At 33.1% G+C, this 25671-nt stretch overlaps 1 protein-coding gene and 1 pseudogene across 1 annotated transcript; both read left to right on the top strand.

Annotated features, from left to right (window-relative positions):
- Positions 1–4866: 4866 nt before the first annotated feature.
- Positions 4867–7356, top strand: LOC142609679 (L-type lectin-domain containing receptor kinase IV.1-like). The gene has a single exon (XM_075781333.1). It carries the CDS (start codon positions 5146–5148, stop codon positions 7144–7146), a length of 2001 nt encoding a protein of 666 aa, XP_075637448.1. The 5' UTR covers positions 4867–5145; the 3' UTR covers positions 7147–7356.
- Positions 7357–19962: 12606 nt separating this feature from the next.
- On the top strand, positions 19963–22289 carry LOC142610761 (L-type lectin-domain containing receptor kinase IV.1-like; annotated as a pseudogene).
- The last annotated feature ends 3382 nt before the right edge of the window (positions 22290–25671 follow it).

The following is a 25671-nucleotide window of genomic DNA, read 5'->3' as shown; positions in this document are numbered from 1 at the left end:
GCTACAGAGTATTTAATGTAGTGATAGCAACTTTATCTTGGATATTTCATAACCCTTCTTCCTATCCTATACATCCACCATGCATTTTCTTACTTACAGGATCTCCTAGAACATTGTTTTTGGATGTCGGGCAACACTTTCCTACCTCGGCTTTATTTAGCCGAGGAAGGATTCCTCCTCGAAAAACCTTCCGGGATGACCTTAAACAAATTTTACCTCTTTACTTACCAACACGGCCTCTTGGGTTGATATTTCCCCATTCCCAAACCATTTAATATCCTCGGATTGGACCTCTGGCCCAATAAGCACATACACATGTAATATTGGATTTACCATCCCTACATACATATACATATATATATACACACACAATGTCTCAATTCAATTTTCGCTTTAGGCCCCCGAATGCATCAAACTGCCCCTGAAAGTAAAAACCTCATGTTAAAGTGCATGAAGTCCTGCAATGTGGCGCTCTAAGTTTGCAGACTTCACATTAACTTCTTTTCATTAAGTTCTTTTCACTATTTTTGAAAATTAGACAAAATGTTTTGAAAATCCCAAACCCACTTATTACATTACAAATTCATGTAGATGAAAGCAAAGACCATGATTGACTATAGAGTAGAGAGTAGAGACACACTCTTCAGCTTCTTTGAAAACAATGGTTTTTGGTTCGGATTCAGTAATTATTTGACGCAATAAATGCAAAAAGATTAATTTAAGCCTTTTGAACTTCAATGTAGTCACTTTCCCTTATCCTTTCAGCTAATTAGACATACGATTTGGTCACCTTGATTTCGCCTTCTAATTCAGGGTTTGATTATTTTGTATTCTCTTAAGCTTTTATTTCTTTTTTTTCTCTCTCTTTCTCTCTCTCTCTCTCTCTCTCTCTACCAATCATCCCCTTTCTCCAAAAAAAAAAAAAACTCCTAGGGGGATACCATCGAAAATTTGTATTACATGCATGAAAATTGTTTGATAAATACCTATGGACATGTATACTTTTTCCTACAGTATATATGTCCAACAAATTAGTATGTAGTTTTCTTCCACCTTCAATTTTGTATCAATTTATTTTAGATTTTTATTTTTTTGTAATGTACTTTTATCAAAGATTTTCCCCAGATTTTAATGTTTATGTGAAAGTAGGAGCGTGGGCAAGAAAAGTTAAAGACTCAACTTGGCAAGGGCTTTCCCTTTTTCCCCGATTTTAATGTTTTTCCCTAATTTTCTTAGAGATAACCAATATGAAAATCCATTTGCAATCCATCAACCCATGTTATCTATCACATTAGGTGAAAGCTATTTTATTTTGTAGAAATTAAATTCTTGGTCTCAGGTACTTAAAATAGTTCTTTCAATTGTCTATATAAAATATATCGTTCTTTAATTTTATAAAGAACATTCTTCTGCCACTGAGTTGCTTGATTAGAGTTGGAGTTTATGTAATCTGATTTAAATCTAACCCACATATGTAAGAGGTTTGTGATGTTGCCTTCTATAGTGTCCATATGTTATTTTCTTTGGAAAGTAGAGGAGACATCTAGGCTACAGGACTTAGTCTTTTGTGACAAGGACCAATTATAAGACATCTAAATGAATTTCTATGCTTCAAGTTGAAGACACCACAAAGTTGAACTATGAGTAGTGAACATCAAAAATAAATTATCATTTCTTCGATTTTTTTTTTCTTTTATCATTTCTCTTCTTGCAAATATTTTCCTAAATGTTGGTTAAATTTTAACTTTGCACGTCAAAATAAATTACTTTGTTTTCATTTTAATTTTTGAAAATCATATAAAAACAAGACTACACAAAATTTGACTATAATGATATAGTAATTGAACCAAAGTTGGACTAATATGGTCCAGGCCTATTTTGCAAAACAAATTTCTCAAATTGAGTGTGGTATGATGAAGATTTGAAAGCTTTTTAGGGGCACAAAAATATATATATATATTCTTGGAATTACTTTTAACTATTGTGGTTTGTGGTTGTCAAATGAGTACATATTGCAAAAGGTCATGTTCATTTTAGTTTGGGAAACTTAAAAAAAAAAAATAGATAGTGTTGCTAGATATGAATTTGGCAGATTTCAAACTATCTGCGCTCAATAGAAAATTTTCTTAATTTTGAGTTTCAACAAGATTTGATTAAACATTGATGGAAAAACCTTGACTATCAATAATAGTATGATGACCCTTATAGGTCATAAGATAATTTATTACAAAAAAATTTCAAATTGCTCTGCGCATTGCTTAGAATATTGGCTAGTATATGATAATTGCTTACCTACGAAGATTAAGGAGTTAAACAGAGGTGAAATGTCAAACACAACTAAATTTCTTCAAAATCATTGCAAGTTTTGAATTGGGGTTCAAGCAATAGGAGTAGTCAATTTCCATGTCCTTGGTTTGAACCAAAGTAGTCAATTTCATAATGTACCGTATTGGCAGAGAATCCAGTATAGGAATATACCTACTAAAACATACCACCATTTTATTTTATTTTGTTGGTGGTGAAAAACGTACCACCTTCAATACAGCAGAGTAATCCTAGAAAAATCTAAAACGTACCACCTTCAATTAGAATTAGAATAACCAATCTAAACCAGGTAGCTTCTCATCTTAACTATCAAGAGCTTCATTGAACAACCGATCAACATATGAATAAATGATAAAATTTAACTACAAATTAAAATCTACAACTAATTTTATAACTAAACTTTATCTATGATTAAATACTTAATATGACTCCACATGTAGCATTTGTCTCTACCTTGAAATATACTCGTAAATTCATAATGCTCTGTAAGTACTTGATTTCAAACCTTCTTTTAACTCAAGTGGTTTTCTAGCTTAATCTTTAACAATAATATATATTATAGATATAAATATAGATTATTGGAACAGCCAAAATTCGAAACTACAGATGTTCAAACATAAATTCAATTCTTCTTCTTTTTTATTTATAAATAAATCAAACACAAATTCACGTCACTTTTAAAATATAAGGGAAATATTGGGTGAAAGCGATTGTTGTTTAATCACAATCCTAAAATATCCTCTTTAATTTCTAGGCTTCCTTCTTTCAATCATCCTTCTATTTCTTTCTCCAATCCTTCGATTCCTTTCTTCTCATATGTCTTTCTAAAATCTCCGTAGTCAACCATGTCTATCCGAATATATTTATTTAATTAAAAAAATCACTTCCCTTTCAATATGGGGTCAATATAAATAGATGGATACAGAAAAAAGTAGAATATAGAATTAAATAACTACAAGAATTCTCGTTGCATTCTATCATAGAAAACACGTACACGTTTTACGTTACCCTTGCACCAAGGCTACCTTTCTTTTCTTATTATTATTTTTTTCTTACAACCATGAACCATCCCTCATCTCTTGTTACAGAAAATATCATTTTATATATTACCATACATCGTCTATTTTACAGGTAAACAATGCCCACTTGATTCTGAAAAAATATATACACATTTTAACACAAAAAAATTAAAATTAAAAAATGAATGAATGTAAAATAACAAATACAAAAAAACTGACGTGAGAGAGTAAAAAATTCATAGGTTTCAGTTAGCTTAACTGGTAAAATCTCTGATAGTTGTATAAGAGATGTAGAGTTCAATCCCCGTCTACACTAAAAACTGATTGGTGTAGACACCATATGTTAAAACTCTCTCTAAAAAAAAAAAAAATCTTTGTGAATTTACCTACCATTATGGCCTATTAAACTAATCCTAGATCAATTGAGGTATAACTAGGAGGGTGCAGCTTCTGTCCAGTGGCCAGTGCCACTGGACGTGTTGGATTGGCGACACGTGTCTAAAACTGGCCACTGGACAGAAGCCAAATCCTAACTAAGATTGAGATCTAATATAATTGCTTATAGTAATTTCATTGTGTAATTCATCCTCACCATTTCACAAATTTTTTTTTTTTCACTTTTACTTTTATACTCTTACTTATTTTTTATATTCAATTATTAAAATTTAAAATTATTTTTTACAACTTTAAATCTCAGCCAACTATACCAATTATTGCATCTCAATCCGTATAACTACTGCGCCATTGAAAAGATAGACAGCATTCTAAAATTAGAAGATCTTTCGGGTAGACTTTTCCCTCCTTGCATTGAGGGTGAGCCTCATCCATGGATCCCACACTAAGACCCATCACATCAAGACATGACCCTTCTCTCCTGTTAGAGCATTAACATGGTGCTAACAAGTCATATGGTTATTTTAGCAATACGATTTTTTAGCACTGTTAATACTAAAAAACATAAGGTTATAGTTGCGCAACTAAAAATGATTGTACATGGTAGCACAGGTGAAAAAAAAAATATTTTATTATGTTATTAGTGATAGTTATTATTTATTGTAGTAAATATATTATTTTATTATATTATTTATATTATTTTATTGTGTTAAAAATTAAAATAAAACTAATTATATTAAGTATTTTATAAAATAAAATAATAAAATAGATAAAATAATTTTTTATGATCTCAAATTACTAAATTTATGGTTACACGTTTAATTGCTACTGGAAGGAATCTTTCCTATAATAGAGACTTCTTAAAAGTTAAAATCAATAAAGTCTCAATAGCTACCTAATACAATAATTTCTACTACCACCGAGGCCTCTTAAAATCAATGAGATCCCAATTGACAAGATTGCAAATTACCCGAAAGTTTTAATTTTTATACCAATCACATTATTTATTTTTATTTTTTAAAATGTGTGGAGTGTGGATAGCAATAATGCAAGGTTGAATTGGCTTTGTAAGGCTACTGGAAGGAGTACAGGATTAATGCTTTCTAATTTTTTTAGGTGAAAGATTAATTGCTTTCTACTTGCTCACCAAGAACATGACCCAGAAGCAAAAACTAAAAGACAGTGACATGCCAAGCGGCAAAAAATGGGCTCGTTTTTGTTTTTTCCATTGTTTTTCTCGAATGGCAGCCGCGATTGTGAGGCCATATCTCCATAGTTTTTGTTGTGTGTCTGCTACTTAAGGAACGGCTTCCATCACCCAATAACTACCGGCACTTGTAAACCAACCCTGTATTTCTTAGAATGAAACCAAGAAATGTGAGAAGAGAGTAAATTGCAAATATTAGCCATGTTTACCAAGCTTCTAATACTGTTGCCTCTCCTGGGAAGCTTAGTGGTCTCCCAAGATACCAGCTTCACCTACAATGGTTTTACATCGGCCAACCTAAGCCTAGATGGCTTAGCCATAATCACTTCAAATGGCCTTTTGAGGCTCACCAACGACACCAAACAGCAACAGGGTCATGCTTTCTACACAACTCCAATAAGCTTCAAGAACTCGTTGAATGACACTGCTTTCTCTTTCTCTACGACTTTCGTCTTTGCCATTGCTTCCGGATATCCAACTCTAAGAGGTCATGGTATAGCTTTCGTGATTTCTCCAACAAGAGGGCGCCCAGGAGCTCTTCCAAGCACTTACCTTGGCCTTTTCAATGAGACCAACAATGGTAATGCTACCAATCATGTCGTTGCTGTAGAGCTTGATACAATCCAGAGCCCAGAATTTAAAGATATCAATGATAACCATGTTGGGGTGGACATAAATGGAATGGTGTCCGAGAATTCTTCTCTAGCAGGTTATTATGCTGACAGTGGTGCCTTTATGAACTTGACCCTTATCAGTGGAAACCCAATGCAAGTTTGGGTGGAATATGATGGTGTCAAGAAGCAACTCAATGTAACTTTAGCTCCAATTGGTGTTGGAAAACCCAAATTTCCACTATTGTCTTTATCCCGTGATCTTTCACCTATCATTAACAAAACCATGTATGTTGGGTTCTCTTCCGCAACTGGCTCTCTCCTAACTTCCCATTATATTTTGGGTTGGAGCTTTAAGATGAATGGTAAGGCTCAAGAACTTGCCCTTTCTCAACTTCCCAAGCTGCCTCGAGGTAAAGAGAGATCTAAACTTTTGACAATTGGATTGCCTGTGATTCTTGTTAGTTTAGTCTTGGTAGCAATTTCAGGTGCAGTTTATGTCATAAAAAGGAAAAGGAAGTTTGCAGAATTGCTAGAAGACTGGGAGGTTGACTATGGGCCTCACAGATTCAAATACAAAGATCTTTATATTGCTACAAAAGGATTTAGGGACAAAGAACTATTGGGTAGTGGTGGATTTGGTAGAGTTTATAAAGGTGTACTAGCTACCTCTAAAATTGAGATTGCCGTGAAGAAGGTCTCTCATGAATCAAGGCAAGGAATGAGAGAATTTGTGGCTGAAATTGTGAGCATAGGTCGGCTTCGCCACAGGAATTTAGTACCACTCTTGGGCTATTGCAGAAGAAAAGGAGAACTGCTCTTGGTGTATGACTACATGTCCAATGGAAGCCTAGACAAGTACCTCTTTGATCAACCTCAGGTCACTCTCAGTTGGAGCCAGAGATTTCAAGTCATAAAAGGTGTGGCATCCGGGCTGCTTTATCTACACGAAGGATGGGATCAAGTTGTCATTCACAGAGACGTGAAGGCTAGTAATGTTTTGCTAGATGGTGAACTGAATGGTAGATTAGGTGACTTTGGTCTTGCAAGATTATATGACCATGGAACTGATCCCCAAACTACCCATGTGGTTGGAACTCTTGGGTATCTTGCGCCAGAGCATACTCGAAGCGGCAAGGCCACAACAAGCACCGATGTGTATGCTTTTGGGGCCTTTATGCTCGAGGTTGCTTGTGGAAGAAGACCAATACGGGCAAATGGGCCATCAGAGGATTCGATTTTGGTTGATTGGGTGTTTTCTCATTTGAGCCGAGGCGAAATTATGGAGGCAAGGGATCCAAATTATGGTACAAATTATGTAGCAGAGGAACTAGAGTTGGTATTGAAACTGGGATTGATGTGCTCTCATACAGAGGCTGCTGCAAGGCCTAGCATGCGCCAAGTTGTGCAGTACTTAGAAGGTGATGTTCCTTGTCCAGACTTATCATCGCTTGGTCTTGGTTCCACCGGCTTAACATTTGGCCACAGGGAAGGTTTCGATGATTTTTTCATGACTTACTCGTCTTCTATGAACAAGGGGTTTTCTCATTCGTCTTCCGTTGCAGATTCTCTTCTCTCAGGGGGACGCTGATATTGAAAGCTTATAATATTTACAAAAAACTCCGAAAGTTGGGAAATTGTTTTAATATGATCTTTTTAAATGATTGTACTGAATTACAATATAGTTTCTTTTTAAGGTTGTGCGGTATATATTTCATGTTTGCTTAGCACATTTCCTCTAATTCTATAATTCATAATAACAATATTTCTTGTGCAATATATATAATTCATAATAGCAATATTTTTCTTAACAGTATATATAATTCATAATAACAATATTTCATGTGCAGTATATATATAATGATTGTACTGAATTACAATATTGTTTCTCTTTAAGGTTGTGCAGTATATATTTCATGTGCGTGTGTATTCTTTTGGTGTTTTTGATTGAAGGGAACAATATTCTTCTAAATATTGTTATTATGAATTATATTTTTATTAATTACTTTTGGTACAACTAAAATTTTAAAGTTTCAAATTTATTATTTTAAATTTTCCCTCTCAAAGAGATTATCATGATTATAATGATATTAAAAAATTATCACAACTACAATTGATATTATTCAAATAATTGATAGGCACATTTAAATTCAAGATAGTCATGTAGATTGTGTTTTGATATAAACTCAAACTCTCGCTTCCAAACTAAGTAAGGATTAACTCAAATAAATATCAAAGCAAAACTATATGAGGGAGTGAAAGGACTTGTAATGCGAACTCAAAAAACACAACACATAAACGTATCAATAGTTGCAAGAAAGAATTATCTATCTATCTATCTATGTGTGTGTGTGTGTGTGTGTGTGTGTGTGTATAGAGAGAGAGAGAGAGAGAGAGAGAGAGAGTATATCACCTTTTTTGGGGAGAGAATAACAAATATAGAGTAAAAGATAATGAGAAGAATATTCAAAATAAAAGATATAGTTGTAAACACACCAAATTATCAAAACATGCCATGCAATAGAATAACATTATAATATTATTATATAATATATTTATAATAAAATAGGACCACATCTAACAATCAAATAAAAATAAAGATAACAGTTTAAAAACACAACCAAATTAGATCAACTTAAAGTAGAGATGCAAAATTGAATTAAAAATCCACCAAAAGAATACACACGCACACATACGCATGCAAACATACATACACACACACAAAGAGAGAGAGAGAGAGAGAGAGAGAGAGAGAGAGAGAGAGAGAGAGAGAGAGAGAGAGAGAGTAATCACATTTTTTTTATGGGAGAAGAATTCAAAACAAAAATTCATTACCCTATAGTGGAGAGGCAAGAAAGAATTATAAACCCACCAAAAGAAAACCAAAAAAAAACTATGAGGGAGAGAGAGAGAGAGTTGACATATTCTGGTGTGGGAAATATGGATTGAACGGGAGATTATAATTTATTTATAGTAAAGAAGATTGTATAAGAAGAGTCAACATAGAAGGAAGATGAATGGGCAGAGAAAGAATAATGGGGTAGAAGAGAGTGGGAATATCAAAAGGTAAAAAATAGGACGAAATGTTGGAGAAAGTGGGAAATTAATAAAGAAAAGAAAAGTTAAAAATGAGAGAATAAGAGGGCGTTTGGATGCAGCTTATTGCTGCGTCCACGTTTTGCCCCTTTTTTTTTTTTTTTGTTTCAGCCGAAGTTGTTGACTAATTCCTCATGAACAGTGCATCCGTGCACTGTTCGTGGACCCACAAATTTCACTTTTCAGTCACTTTTTCATTAAAAATAGGTCCCACGGCACTATTCACACATTTAAAAATTATTTTGCTACAGTATTTTCAGTTTTCAGTTTTCAGCAATAAGTTCTATCCAAACGGACCCTAAGAGCTAAAAATAGGTGGATGATGTGGAACAATAAGAGAGTAGAAACATTAAATTCTATTCTTCAGCTTTTAAATATAAATAGGGAAACGCTAACGAATGCCCTTAGGGCATTGTTTAACAATTCATTTAAAGAAAGTTTTTATGGGGAAAGAAAGAAAAGCAATTAATATTTTGACAGTTTTTTTCATTTCCCATAAAAGTGATGTCAAAACATTCTTAAAATGGATGGTATAAATATATAGATATAGATATACATTAAAATAAAAGGTAAAATAACTTCAGCTCATACATTCTTAATGCAAATTTCATCCTCCAAGTTTGACTGAAATAAATTTCAATATTTTAACTTTATCTTCATTCAATTGAGTCCTCTAAATTTCAAATTTATTTAATTTAGGTTTTCCTTCTAATTTCTTTAACAAAAAATTCATTAAAACAATATTTTTCTCAAGTGGAAAAAAAATTTTAAATTAATAAAAATATTTATAGATTTTTTATGTGAGAATCAAGAGCACGTCAAAGGATTCACAAAAAAAAAAAATGTTTATATTCTTGTAATTCATGAAATGGGTTCAAGTTTTTGTGAACCCTAGATCATGAACACCAAAGTGTAGATTTAAGTTAGCAAGACATCAACACTAAGATACCTTGTGAATGCCCAATTCTTTCTAATATAAAATTTTATAACATGTATACGGGATTGTCGGATATAATAAAAATTTTATAAGCTAAAGCCCACCTTCTTTAAAAACTGTACAAAGCCCAAGCCCACAAACCTATTCTAAAAAACTCAGCCTGTTAGATTGGGTTTGGTGGCTGTAAAATCCAGTCCTCTCTTTCTCTTTCTTTCTACAATATACCGATCTCTTCAAAAATATATCGGTTTCTTATGGTCTATTTAGATTGAGAGTGAGTAGAATAGAATTATCCCAAAATTAACATATAATAACTTATGGTACACTCCTCACTATGGCGCAAGCTTATAAGTGAGAAAGTGGGGTGAGATGTTCTCGATGTGGGACAAAAGGTGTCAAGCCAAACCCTATAATAATATTATAAATATCCTTTTTTTTTTATTGAATCTTGCTTCTTGTCTGCTAGACTCATGAATCTTGCTTCTTATCTGCTAGAATGAGGTGTCTCTACTTGGACTCTCTGTTTCCTTTTATGACTTTCCTATAGCTATGAGAGGTTTTCGGTCAGCCGAGTCCGAATACATACCGCCAGTAGACGGGCATTGAATAGTCCCTATTCTTAAGTATAGGTAAGTCTATTCAAGGGATTTCCTAAAAACTGATGGTACACTCCTCACCATGGCACAAGCTTATAAGTGAAAAAGTGGGGGGAGATGTTCTCGATGTGGGACAAAAGGTGTCAAGCCAAACAAGGTTACAAGGCAAAAAGCCCTTGACCCGAGAGGTGAAAATCCTGAGTACCCACAATAAAAGGAAACTTCTTTTTGTGGGTACTAGGATTTTCACCTCGGACCAAGGGCTGGCCTTGTAGTCATGCTGGCTTGACACCTTTTATCCCACATCGAGAACATCTCCCCCCACTTTCTCACTTATAAGCTTGCGCCATAGTGAGGAGTGTACCATCAATTATTTAATAACTGATGGTACACTACTTCCTTCAGCTCACGCTTATAAGACAGAAAGTGGGGGAAGTTCTCTTCGATGTGGGATACAAGGTGTCAAGCCAAATAAGGTTATAAGGCAAAAAGCCCTTGGCCCGAGAGGTGAAAATCCTGAGTACCCACAACATCAATCACACTTTAATGTTTTTTATATATATTCTCTTCCCTCTTGGAAAGTCAAAAACTTTCAAACCCTCAAAGTCAACGTTTATGAATTTGGGGATTTACTCATTTGGAGATAATTTTCATAGAGAGCACATCGCACATCGCACATCAAGCTTGCTGTTGCGTAAGTCTGGCTATTTTCTTACTAGACGTACACTACTTTGTTCTACATAAGGATAGCTTTCGAAGATCAAATATACAATACTCTGATTTTTTTTCACTCTCTATCTTATTCTTATAACTTTCTCTTTAGGCATCTAAGATGAGTTTTAAACTTTGTTTGTAAGTGCGCATTAATAGAGTTATCATTGTATCCTAAAGAGCAACCGCCTAAGCCATCTGCACTGGTAGAGTCATTCTAGTGGGGCAAAATCGTTTTTTAAGGACAGTGGATTTAGTTCCATGCCTCAGTTCAAAAAATCCATAAATTTCTTCTTTAAATTCTAGAGTTTATTTATGCATTGAACCATCTCTTGGTTTGCATAATACTGAATTTTGTATGCTATTACACTTGTTGATTTTGTTAAGTTAATTTGAGCAAATTCTTGTTTTATTGTATTGATATACTATTGAAATTGATTTATAGTTTTGTTAATTAATTTGAGCAATCTTCACACACTTTTCAACTAGTAATTGAAGGGAATATACCCGGAATCCGGATATTGTGGCGGCTCTATACATTCTTTCTAAGATAGCCATTATAAAATTTAAATTATACAAACGCTACTTCCACCAAGATTGAGGCCTCTTAAAATTAAGGAAAATTTCTATTTAAATCCCTATATTTTGGATGCATTTTCATCTTGGCCCTTCTATTTTTATAAGTTTTAATTTTAATTTTATAGAAATATAAGCTTCATTTTGATCATGGTATGTTTAATAATGTTTCATTTTAGTCATTACTATCATCCAAGGGATAGAAAATGCTGATATCGTTAACATAGTGTGTGTCAAATAATTTTAATTACAAAAAATCATTGAATTAATATTTAAAAAGACATAGTAACGTATAGATGACCAAAAAAATGTTAGCAGTCAAACGTTAATTTTTTTATTTCTTTTTCTCTTTCTTTTCTCTCTGCTCTAACAAAGATAATTACTAGACCACTATTGCTTATCTCCAGTCTCCACTCACCTAGCTGCCACCAATTCAGGGCTTGTTTGATAATGTTATTATAGTAACATTGTTTAAGTATTGTAGAAATACATATGGACGAAAAAATGTTGTAAAAATACTTGTTGTATAGTTTAAACAACGAAAACTGTTGTTTAAACAACACTAACAAACAGCCCTCAATTGCCTTAAAGGAAAGCAGTGTGGAGCTTCAAAGAATTATGTTTGGTTCTAATATGTATTTTCATTTTTTTTCTTAATATGGTTTATTGCGAGATAAACAAGTTTGTTGATAGGATGTACAAGGAAGAAGGATAGCCTAGTCACAATTAAGATTTTTTGTAGTTATTAATAAAACTTGGATTAACTAATAAGCTCGACCTAGCACACACCCCACATAACACACACTCGCTCAATATCTAATCAACTTGGGGGTAATTTTAAGTTTATATATGTATGTGTTTGGTTGCAAAAAAAAAAAATCTAAATGAAAAGTAAAGAAATTGGGATAGATTTTTTTTTAATAAAAAAATTTATTTTATTCTTTTACGTTTTTATGTAGAATTTTTATTAAGACGCTTATGCAGATGTGGCTTTTTTTATGTTTATATATGCAAATGTTTTTATTACTATTTTGTTAGCTCTTAGCTACCTTATTTTTAAGGGTGAGCATTCTGTTAATCACCTTAATGTTTATGGTCACTGAGATAAGGAAAAGAAAAAATCAAAATGAAACATTGTTAAAAACACAAAAACCATAACAAAGCCTTTAAGAATACAAAAACTAAAATAAAAATACCCAAAATATAGGGAAAAAATCTCATTACATCAATTTTTTCTTTCTGAAAATTTTTATGTGGACCAGTAATGAATAATCCAAGGAGCTGATCAATGAGCGTAGGGCAATATGCACTCAAATTAGTGCCTTCTACCAACTACCCCGCTCACCAAGAATATGACAATTGACTGAGAAAATCAGTAACAAGTATAGCAGAAAAAAATGGGCTTATTTTAATTTAGCTCTCGTTTTTCTATAACGGCGGCCATGACTATTGCTACTCAAGGAACGGCGTCTACACCACACACATGCACTACTGTTAGTATCGGTGTAGATAGTGGCCACGTCTAGCATTTTTTGTGCATCCAACATTTTTTTGTCCCGTGCATTATTCACGTAACATGCAAGTATTTTTTTTTATTTTTTTTTCAGAAAAACAACTTTAAAACTGAGTCTCACAGTATTATTTACATATTTAAAAATTATTTTGTTACATGATTTTTAGTTTTTAGTTTTCAATTTTTAATTTTTAACAATAAACGGTATCTAAATAGACTAATATCTTGTTTAGTCCTTAAGTAGGAGACTTCTCACTTCTGCAATTACATGATAAATTATAAAGCACCTCCTCCGGAGGTGACTTACGCTCTGTTTGTTTTGTTGGAAAACCTTCTGTAAAGATAGTTTTCCACATTTTCTAGTGTTTGGTAGCACAAAAAAAAATTGGTCAATGGAAAACTATAATAAAAATAAGGCTTATTTTCTATAAGTTGTTTTCCAAAAAAAAAAGTTGGAAAACAATCTCTCTCTCAAGCCTCTCATCTCCTATAAATATTACATTCTTCTTTAGCCACATGAAACATAAAATTTTCGCTGTCTTATTGTCATCTTTAATTATTTTATCATTCTATCGTTATTTTGATTTTGTTATCTATTGTTAGTTCTTATTGTTGTTATCACCATACTCGTAGGAGTGGTTAGCTAGTTGTCGAATAAGTTTCCAATTGAGAGATAATTGTTTAGCTCTAAATATTAGGATCTACGCCATTAGGAAGTCATGGGATGAATCTCCGTTCTTATCTTTTATGGACAAAATATAGCTTTTAATTTATTTATTATTATTCATGTATGCATGACACAGGTATATATAAGCTTGATTTCTAGTTCCAAAGGCCTTAGAGCCATCTAATAAAATTTGGTCATCAAACTAGAACAGACGGTGCAAGCATAAATTTCCTTCTGTCTGAAACATGTGTAATAAAGCAATATGTATTCCTATGTAAAAACTAAATCAATGGTAACAAGTCCATTTCCAATCTTCGTCCTAGTATTCATAGTGAGAAGAAGTATATTGTGGGTACTCTTCTTTCATCCACTAAATATATACTATTTGAGATATTTCTGTCCATAGGACAGACAATAGGCTGGCCTCCAAAAATGTTGATTTAGTCAACCACAAATACATGTTAAGAATATATGCATCCCTAGGTCAGTTTTCCATGTGTCTGACATTTAAGTTTATCCTCTATTCACTTCGTAATTGCAGATTAGTAAATTTTCCATTAGTCCAATATATAATAAGTGTAAGTTACACATATACATTAATGTTGAAAAATGACAAACTTCGTAGACAATGGCTGAACTTCTTTAACAACTATTCAAGCCAATTTTGATTATGTAGGTGCATTTTGTTAGAATTTAGACATGTGAATTTGGACAATTTGGCATTTTGGTATTTATCAAACTATTTGGACTAGATTATTTTGTAGGTTAAACTATTTGGCCTATGTGGCATTTTGCACTATTTAAAATGGAGCTTATGGCTATTTTGAATTATGAGAATTACTATTCATATATATAAGCAAAATGATTGGTAGAAATCATGAAAATTGAACAACTATTTTTTATTATATTTATTGTCAAAATTTTACTATGAAAACCAAATTCCTTCTTGGTTTTTTATTTTTTATTTTTTTATATTGATCACATTAGTTGATTTACATAATACACATGTTTTAAATTATACATGAAATGTTATAAAAAATTTATGCATATCAAACACCATAAAACATTCTCAAAGCACACTTTCAAGGTTGTTACCAAATACCGGAAAATGAAATAGTTTTTCAGAAAATGTTATTTGAAAAATGAATAATTTTCCAGAAAACATTAATGCTGAAACAAATAGAGCGTTAGTAGTAAAGACTAGAGAGCTTTTATGATCCGTCGTATTTCTAAGTTCGGTAGTTGTGTGTTCTAATAGTACCACACTACCACGCCTTATTACTTACTTATTGGTTATTTCTTATTAGTGCTTGAGTGACACATCATAACGTAATGCAATGACTTAAATAACACGGGGTAGTGACCACTCGATTTCTATTTTAGTCCCTACATTTTATTTTTACCACTTTTAGTCCCTAAACCAATTAACGCATGACATTTAATTCCTTACCATCACTCAACTAACAGAAAATGCTGACGTGACTGACGGCATAATAAAATAATAATTAAAAAATTTATTTTGACATTAAAAAAATCTACATCAGCATCTAAATTAAAAAATTAATTTAAACTAAATAAAAAAATTGCAAACATAATTAAAAACAAAAATCATTTATCTCAAATCCTTGAACAAGAACAATAAGATTAGAAACCCATAAACTCATAAATTTCACATTCAAATTATCAAATTCCTATTGCAAATTCATCTTGATCATGAACACACAAGAACAACAAACCTAGAATATTCAATCCCAAGAACAAAAGAATAGAAACCCAAAATATTCCAAAATTTGTACACAAATTCTTTCACAAAAATCAATTGTACACTAACACCAACCCAGATCTGAATGGTTTTTTTTTTCTTTCCTTTTTTATGTTCTTATCAGGAGCAGATCTAGGTTTGGAGCAGATCCAATGACGTCGTTTCTGGGTTTGGAGCAGATCTGGGTTTGGGTCTCCCAATACTTTTCTTTGCCGCTTCTTTCATTTCATTTTAGCCAAAACTAAAAATGGCTGTTGTTGCTGCTTCCATTTCTTCAACGAGCTTATTCTCTCCCTACACTCTTGCCAGCCCAAAAACTGACAATCCTCAACCTCACAAGCCCACCAATTCCAATTCCAAGAGAAAGCAACTGCTACGAAACCCTAACAAGTTCAAGATCCAATCCAATCGCTTCAAGTCCCCGCCGGAGCCGATTGTTCTCTCCTCCGGCGACGAAGCCACCACCTACACTCGCCTCCCTCCCAAGGAAGATTTCTCAGTCCCTTCTCTCAATCTCTCCTCCTTAGTTAAGCACACCGACTTCGCCTTGCCGAAAATCCAGATTGAAATTCCCGATTTGATTAGCGAAGATGAATAAGCAGATCTGGGTAATTTAGGGACTAAATTACTAGGTTTTTCGGGGTAATTTGATTAGTGAAGATTGTGTTTTTATGGGTTTGAATCTATTGTCGTAATTTGTTTTTTGCTAGTTTGAATTTGCGTGTTTGATTTTTCTGGTTTGTTCATCGTGTTCTTCGTTTTTTTATTTTTCTAGGTTGTTCTCTAGTGTTCTTCATTTTTTATTGTCTGGGTTTGTTCATCCTATGAGGTAAAAAATAATTAATTAAATTATTATATTTTTTGAGGTAAAAGATAGAATTAAATTATTTAATAGTTTGGTAGAAATAATTTAAAGTTTTTTAGGTTATTTATGAAATATAATTTTTTATTATTTTCTAATTGGTCACATCAACATTTAATGTGCCAACAATGCACTCAATTTGCCACCTAAGAAATTTCCATTAGTGGGCTAACAGAAAGGACCAAAATGAAACGTGTTAATTAATTTAGGAACTAAAAATAGTAAAATTAAAATGTAGGAACTAAAATGGAATAAACCAAAATGTAGGGACTAAAAGTACATTTACGTTTTTTTTTTTTAAAACACACACACACACACATATATAGGGGAAGGGGGAATGATGACATTGTTTCTGTTCAATTGGTTAAATCCACTATTTTTATTTGGGCAAATTACAATTTACCTACTTGTGGTTTGGCTAAAATTTAAGTTACCTATCTGTAGTTTAAAATTTTGATATTTTACCCATCTAAGGTTTGATCAAAATTTAAGTTGCCTACCTGTGATTTGAAATCCTATTATGTAAGTGTTCCACTAGATTCTTTTTTATCTTATTTGATCTTGTATTTTTATGTTTTTGGAGGAGAGACATAAAAGTGAAGCAAAATCACACATTTGGCCATATTTTTAACAAATGTATGTTAAGGAAATCTAACTGAACTAATCTTCGATTAGTAAAATGTAAAATTTCAAACCACATGTATGCAACTTAAATTTCGGCCAAACCAAAAGTAGAGAAGTTGTAATTTGCCATTATTATTTATTTATGAGAAAATCCACTATATGTTTGAATTTAATTGTATGGCAAATTGTACTGCAATTAAAAGAACTATATCTAATCAAAGGGCACAAGAGTCTCGGGGAATTAGAAAATATAAAAGTAGCGTAGACAACTACATTTAACCCTACCATAGTACAATCTCACTATTTAAAATTGAGAAATGTTAATGAATATCCTAAGAACATTTGTCATGAAATTAGTTTAAAACTTTTTTAAAATAGTGTATTAACAAGTTCCTTAAGGGCACCCGTTAACATGACCCATTAAAATCTTAAAAATGCAAATCAAGTACATCCACATTAAATTAGCTCAAATATGGGTAATCTTAGGTGACAATTGACAAGATTTATCCTAGATTGCCTAAGAAAATTTGTGGTTAAAAGTTTTTTTTTTTTTTTGATAAATTGTTACAAATTTAAAATTTTGTTAGCCTTACAAATAAACTAGTTGTTAGGTTATAGATTGACCCCAATTAATTAATTCAATTACCCAAGTTGATTAATTATATTAAATTACATGCAAATTTTGGAGACACAAACAAATCACCAAACAAACTAAATACAGCAGAAATTAAATTAACATGGTGATTTGTTAATGAATGAGGAAAACCTCTCACAAGGCAAAAACCCCCCACTGGGTAATTTTCAGATTACCACTCTCAAGAATCCTCTAATCAAGAATCAAGCAGTTACAAGTATAAGGAATCTTACTACTACCCTAGACTATTCCAAAATACTAACCTACATTTGAACATTTACTCTAATTCCTAATTGGACTTGATCTTATAGAGAATTCTTCCTGTATGCACGGATCCTAGTACATGCCTGACTTCCTAACAACTGATTGATTATTGTTGGATGCAAAGTTCTTCACTTCAAAACACATTGAAAATCTAGAAGCACTAGGTTACAGAATCCTAAGGCGTACAAGAACACAGGAGCTTCTCACAGAGTGAATGAGATCTCTAAATTGAGTTCCTGTGTCTTTGATGACTTTAAAATAAAGTTTTTATATGCTCTAAAGATTTAGTGAATGAAACCATTGCAATCCAAGTCACCATGGGCCAAAATTCTAATATGAGAATTCTAGATCTGCATAGCTTGATAGATCAAGAGGTGTCAAGCTTTGTGTCAAGAATTACTCATTTAGTCTCAATAGATGCTAGTGTTGAGCTCGTGTCGAGACTAGCGTCGAGAACCACTAAATCAGCTTTTCTTCACTCATTTCATGGTTCAATCTTCATGTCTTTAAAGATACCATTTGTTTTGTCTTATCAAAACACTTCTTGATATCCTCAACACATCTTAGATTATCAAATTACAAGTAAAGTGTATTTTGTCAAAGGATACGCCAATACGTAAAAAATATGACCCTAACACTAGTTAATGTATTAAGTTGAATGACATTATTTGGTTCTCTCCTTACACACACACACACCCAAAAAAAAAAAACTTAAGTTCAAAGTCTTCTCTCCAAGGGATTTTTTATGAAATGAAGACCTTCTACAAAGGTGTGGGCTGTTGGAAAGTTGTCTCAAATTCTAGTTGTAACTTGGAAAGCTATTTAGGGGCTGTTTGGATTTTAGATTTCTATCATGCATAACTCTGTTTCCATCACCCATAACTCAAAATATGTGAGTCCCACGGCTAAGAAGTGTCTTTGGCATTGTTTCCAGTTTTTGTTTCCATCACTCAATTCTCTGATTTTTGAGTGATGAATTATGGAAACTGAAAACACATTTTAGGTGTTTTCAAGTTATGGAAATAAAGTTATGATGACATTTTCGTAATTAAACCCACATACCTAACCGCAATGTTTGACAAACAGACTATTTTTTTTTTTTTTGGTGAAACCCAACTGCAATGTTTGACAAACGGACTGATTTTCTTTTATAATTTTTTTTTTGTGAAACCCAGGCACAATTTTTTACTTAAGTTTTAAAAATGGGTCTGTTTTTGAAGTTGAAAACTAGGCTTGAGTTAAGATGTCAAACGTGGGTTTGGGAAATTGGGGTATTTTAAGTGATGAGTGATGAGTAATGAAAACTGAGTGAGGAGTGATGAGTGATAAGTGATGACAAAAAAAAAAAAAAAAAAACCAAACAGCCCCTTAGGTTTCCTAGTTAAAGAAGAAAAAATTAATTTGGTTATTTTAGCTATTCCTTGGAGTAAAATGAAAGTATATTCATTGTGAAAAAAATACTGTATTCTTTGTCTACAAAGGAATATGAATTGAGTCTTTATAAATAGATGGTACTAAAAATAATTTTATAGTTTTGATCCAAGGGCAGTGAGGTCATCCCCTAAATAACTCTCCTACTTGTTAAATAAGAAAGATGTATCCCCATCCAATCAATTTTAAAATCCTTGATTTTAGATAAACTTCTACTCTCCTACTACACAAATTCAAATGTTCTTAATGATCTGTTTGGATTGAGGGAAAAGAAGGGGAGTAAAGTAGAGTAGAGTAAATTTAGCACAAAATTAGTTTATTTTTGCTAACTCTACACTACTCTCCTCTTTTCCCCTCCTTCTCCCCTCCATCTAAACAGTCCATAAGTTTATGACATCCAAAATTTCGGAGATAACTTCTTCAAAATTAAAACCATTTGAAACTTCTCATCTATTTAATGGAAACTCCCCGGCTTGTTATAAAGAAAATAAAAAAGTGTATCTCATCCACCTGAGATAAGATAAGATATAACTATTTGCGTGGTTTATATATAAATAATGATTAATAAGCTTAAGCCTGACTTTCATGGAAAATGTGAGATTCCTTAAAAGTCAAAATCGTTTACTCGAGACTTGGGTGATGGCTGCCGGGTGACCCATGAATTGGGGGAGCTTGACTTTAGGTATGAATACATATTACATTTACATATGATGTTCTCCTCAACATGATGTATGTAAACCAACCCTGCATTTCTTAGAATGAAAAGAAGAAACGAGTATGCAAATACAGCCATGTTTTCCAAGCTTGTAATACTGCTGCCTCTCCTAATAAGCGCTGTAGCCTCCCAAGATACCAACTTCACTTACAATGGTTTTAGATCAGTCAATCTAAGCCTAGACGGCATAGCCACAATCACTTCTAATGGTCTTTTGGAGCTCACCAATGACACCAAACAGCAAACGGGTCATGCTTTCTACCCTACTCCAATAAGCTTCAAAAACTCATCGAATGACATTGCTTTCTCTTTCTCTACGACTTTTGTCTTTGCCATTGTTTCTGAATATCCAACTCTGAGCGGCCATGGGATGGCTTTTGTGATTGCTCCAACGAGAGGGCTTCCGGGAGCTCGTCCAAGCCAATACCTTGGCCTTTTCAATGAGACCAACAACGGTAATTCCACCAATCGTGTAGTTGCCATAGAGCTCGATACGATCCAGAGCCTCGAGTTCAATGACATCAATGATAACCATGTTGGGGTTGACATCAATAGGATGTATTCCGCAACATCTACCCCAGCAGGTTACTATGCTACCAGTGGTGGCTTTATGAATCTGACCCTTATCAGTGGCCACCCAATGCAAGTTTGGGTGGAATATGATGGGGTCAAGAAGCAAATCAATGTCACTTTAGCTCCAATTAATGTTGATAAACCCAAAATTCCACTATTGTCTTTGTCCCATGATCTTTCATCCATCATTAACAAAACCATGTATGTTGGTTTCTCTTCCTCAACTGGCTCTGTCCTTACTTCCCATTATGTTTTGGGTTGGAGCTTTAAGATGAATGGTAAGGCTCAAGAACTTGTCCTTTCTCAACTTCCCAAGCTGCCTCGAGGTAAGGAGAGATCTAAACTTTTGACAATTGGGTTGCCTATAATTCTTGTTAGTTTAGTCTTGGTAGCAATTTCAGGTATAACTTATGTCATAAAAAGGAAGAGGAAATTTGCAGAATTGCTAGAAGACTGGGAGCTTGACTATGGGCCTCACAGATTCAAATACAAAGATCTTTACATTGCCACAAAAGGATTTAGGGACAAAGAACTATTGGGTAGTGGTGGATTTGGTAGAGTTTATAAAGGTGTACTACCTACCTCTAAAATTGAGATTGCTGTGAAGAAGGTCTCTCATGAATCAAGACAGGGAATGAGAGAATTTGTGGCTGAAATTGTGAGTCTTCGCCACAGAAATTTAGTACCACTCTTGGGCTATTGCTGAAGAAAAGGAGAACTGCTTTTGGTGTATGACTACATGTCCAATGGAAGCCTAGACAAGTACCTCTTTGATCAACCTCCGGTCACGCTCAATTGGAGCCAGAGATTTCAAGTCATAAAAGGTGTAGCATTGGGGCTGTTTTATCTACACGAAGGATGGGATCAGGTTGTCGTTCACAGAGACGTGAAGGCTAGTAATGTCTTGCTAGATGGTGAACTGAATGGTAGATTAGGTGACTTTGGTCTTGCAAGATTATATGACCATGGAACTGATCCTCAAACTACCCATGTGGTTGGAACTCTTGGGTATCTTGCGCCAGAGCATACTCGAAGTGGCAAGGCCACAACAAGCACCGATGTGTTTGCTTTTGGGGCCTTTATGCTCGAGGTTGCTTGTGGAAGAAGACCAATACAGTATGGGCCATCAGAAAATTCAATTTTGGTTGATTGGGTGTTTTCTCATTTGAGCCAAGGCGAAATTATAGAGGCAAGGGATCCAAAGTTTGGTTCAAATTATGTAGCAGAGGAACTACAGTTGGTTTTGAAACTAGGATTGCTGTGCTCTCATTCAGAGGCTGCAGCAAGGCCAAGCATGCGCCAAGTTGTGCAGTACTTAGAAGGTGATGTTCCTTTTCCAGACTTAACATCGCTTGGTCTTTCTTCCACCGGCTTAACATTTGCACATAGGGATGGTTTCGATGATTTTTTCATGTCCTATCCGTCTTCTACGAACCAGGCTTTTTCTCGTACGTCTTCCATTGCAGAGTCACTTCTCTCAGGGGGCCGTTAATACTAAAAGCTTATATTTGTGCTTGTGATTTGTGACTTCCTACTTATCCAAAAAGACACAAAGTAGTGAAATTTTTTGAATGTGATCTTTTTAATGATTGAACTGTACTACAATATAGTTTCTTCTCCAATATGTGCAGTGAATGTATATAACAATGTGATTGTGAAAAGTGTAAACATGAAAATTGCCGTCTCTCTAGCTCTTTGGGATTTTCTCTAGTCATGTTTGCTTAGCACATTTCCAGATTTCCTTCCTCTTATTGTACAACAATTTGCATTGAATTCCACCCGTCCATTTTTTTCTTTTTCTTTAAATAGACGGTGAAATATCATCAATTCATAAATCCTGACGACGTCTATTTCATTTTTTTTTTTTTGTTCCACTCCATAGGCTACCAATTATAATATAATAATTTACTACTATTTATTTATTTAATTTTCTTAACAAATGTTCTAAGAGTATTCGTTTAGAAAATACTTTTAGAACTTATTATACAAAATGAGTAAAACAATTTATTTTTATGACAGTTTTTGATATTTCTTATAAGAATGGTAGCAAAACATTCTTTAAAATTGTTTATTAACAAATGCCCTAAGAGCACCTATCAACTTAATCCAAATATAAAATAGGGAAAAAAATCAACCACATAGCATATTATGATTAGTGAAATATAAAGTGGAACATAAAAAATAAAAAAGATAATTTGTATTCGAATCTAACTATTAATTGAAGGGAACATACTAAATTGTCAATGACATTTATACCCAAAGACAAATCGTCAATGACAAATTAAATTTCCATTGTTAGAAATTCAATTTTTTCCACTCATTATATGTCAAAGGATTAAGTTTATGTCCAATCAAACTTTTCCATTGTTAGAAATTCAATTTTTTCACTCACTATATTTCAAAGGATTAAGTTTATGTTCATTGCACTGATGCATTAGATAAAAATTGTGTCCAATGTCTTTAACACGTGGTCAAGGATTTTTTTTTAATTTTGAAAATGTCTCGTTCAATCAAAAGGACTTGAGCCAAGGCATGATAATGCATAAGTAATTAACCAACAACTTTTTGTCCTTGTCTTATAAAGAAACACACACAAAAGAAGGGAAAAAAGATTCTAACAAAAAGTAAAATGTTGAATTAGAATTGCTTGCTTTTACGTTACAAACCTACTATGATTGAGGTTAAATCTATTTCAAAGAGAGATAACAAAATGATATATTTTAAGTTGTGATTTCTCATGTTCTTGGTGGACTTCATTTTGTGCCAATTTCATTATAATTTCATACACATTTTCTATGTGTTATGTGGGTTTTATTCTTAGAAATCACATAAAAAGTAACTAGATCTACCATCTCATGAGATAACTCCCCAAACAAAGCAAAATAGTGATTTTTTTTTTTAAGCCAGAGAAAAGGAAAAACTACCAAAGAAAGCAATTGCAAAAGATCAACCCCATAAAGTAGAATCTGCAGGTAAAGATCGATTCTTAAGTTGCCTTTGTTTTTACATGATTAGTAAATATTATCAGTTAATAAATTGAAGTAAGGATAAAGTTTAGCTACAAAAATGATTATAGTCTAAAGTTACAACTTTCTTCAATAAAATTAACATTACTACATATTTTGAAAATCTAACCATTGAATTGTATATTCTTTGCACTCTTAATACATATGTCAAATTTTGTGTCAATTGGGTATTATTACTATATAATCTATAAGCTTTTATTTTATGCATAATTTTAAACAACAAAAACTTATAATTTAAACAATTTATCGATGACATAGCTATTGATGTTTAATTTTCTAGAAATTTTACAAGCATAGAGGATACAAGAAGAAAATGTAATTCAATAGTGAATTTGTCAAAATTCACCTCCAATAAAAAGATATTGAGTAGGGTTGTAATTTTAACTAAACTTTGTTCTTAAAGTAATTCCTGATGTTTATACTACTAATCTTTGTTACTGGAGGTAGTTTCCTTTATTGCTAGAGGTAGTTTATTGTTTTAGTTGGCTCACGGTGGCTCTAGCATCTTTTCCTAATTTTAACATTGATTTTAATGGTATTAGATGTGGAGGTTCAGTGCTAAGAGCATTCACATTCAGAATGCTAAAAAATTTAATATTTTGAAAAAGCTAATATATCTATTTTAACATCTCACTTAACAATGCATGATAAATCTCATCTCCTATTTTAACATACAACCAATCACCATGGCGTAACCAATAAGACAACAACCATGGCACCCAACCACAACAACCCATGGCACCCAACCACAACAACCCATGGCAAAACCCATAGAAACCAGCCACTCAACCACCACCATAATCCAACAACCCAACACACAATCCAAGTAGAAAAAACCTAGCAACCAGCACCTAAAACCTAGCAAAGCCAATCCACAACCCACCACAATCGAATAACACCTTTCTTGGCAGCCTAATCCAAAATCAACCCAACCACAAACTTGCGTATCCACCGTGACTTGTGTACATTGTTAGGTTTTAAATCCTTGTAAAATAAATTGTTTAACCTAATTACTTAACCAAATGAATACTTAGGTTTATTATTCAAATCTATGTTAAAACAAAACAATCATATCATGCAAAGCAGTGAAAAAGTAAATAACACAACGATATGATGACTTAGGAAAACCAAACCAGTAAAAAACCTGTCTAGCTATCCTTTAGGTAAAAAGCAAATCCACTAGAAAGATTTGAAGTTTACAATAAGACTTAGACCATTAACATCCTATTGCTACCACATGTAGAACTTACTAATACAATCATGTGCAAGCTCCAAATCCACAAACTTCTTCTCTCTTTGGACTTTGCACCAACACAAGCTCACCTTCTTGTGACTTTGAGACTCCACTCATAAGTTTTAGATCTCCTTAGACGTTGATGTTGTATGCGGCAACTTCTACAACACCGAAACTTAAGATTCTTCAAGGAATAACACCAATAGAAGACTTTAGAGAGCTTTTGGGTATAAAATCCTAGATCTACAAAAGAGGCACAAGATGCACTCTAATCTCTCTAAAAAAAAACTCTGAAAGCCCTCTTCAGGGTTACCTTATAATGTCTTTTAAATACTGGAAAAAACGGCTTGCAATTTAGGCTTCAAACGGTCCAGTTATGTGCTTTTTACGTTTGCTAATTTTTTGCTAACATGCGACTTTTGATCGATCGAGTACCAATCAAGTACCGATCGAGTACCAATCAAGTACCAATCGAACGAAACAAATTGTAACTCATTTTTTTTCATCCCGAACTTGAGTTTTTTGTCTTAGACTTGAAAGTATACTATTCTAAACCAATGAGACTTACTTTTTGTCATGGTTTGTCAACATTACAAACTCAAAACCTAACATATATTATCGGCTGTTAAAAGCCTAGGCCATCATAATCATTGTCCACCCTAGGCTGATCTAAGAAAGAGAGTTTTGAGAGTGTGAAAATAGAAGAGAGTGCAAGAGACAAGGAGAGTGTGAGAGAAATTATTTAAAAAATGAATAGCAACTTGTTAGTAGCAATTACTATAACAAGTTGCTAAAATTCCTTTAACTTAGGCAATTTGGATGAAAAATGGTTTTTTTTTTTAATTTTATTTGGGGTGCTAAAAAGCATTTTGGCTATGTTAATCAAAGATTATGA

This window comes from Castanea sativa, chromosome 9 (genome assembly GCF_040712315.1).
Source record: "Castanea sativa cultivar Marrone di Chiusa Pesio chromosome 9, ASM4071231v1".
Classification (NCBI taxonomy): domain Eukaryota; kingdom Viridiplantae; phylum Streptophyta; class Magnoliopsida; order Fagales; family Fagaceae; genus Castanea; species Castanea sativa.
Note: the sequence above shows the minus strand (reverse complement) of the source record. Positions and strands in the feature narration are given on the sequence as shown.

Bases quoted from the DNA above. Each gene is read 5' to 3' on its own strand.
- LOC142609679 (XM_075781333.1), top strand. From the start codon at position 5,146: ATGTTTACCAAGCTTCTAATACTGTTGCCTCTCCTGGGAAGCTTAGTG.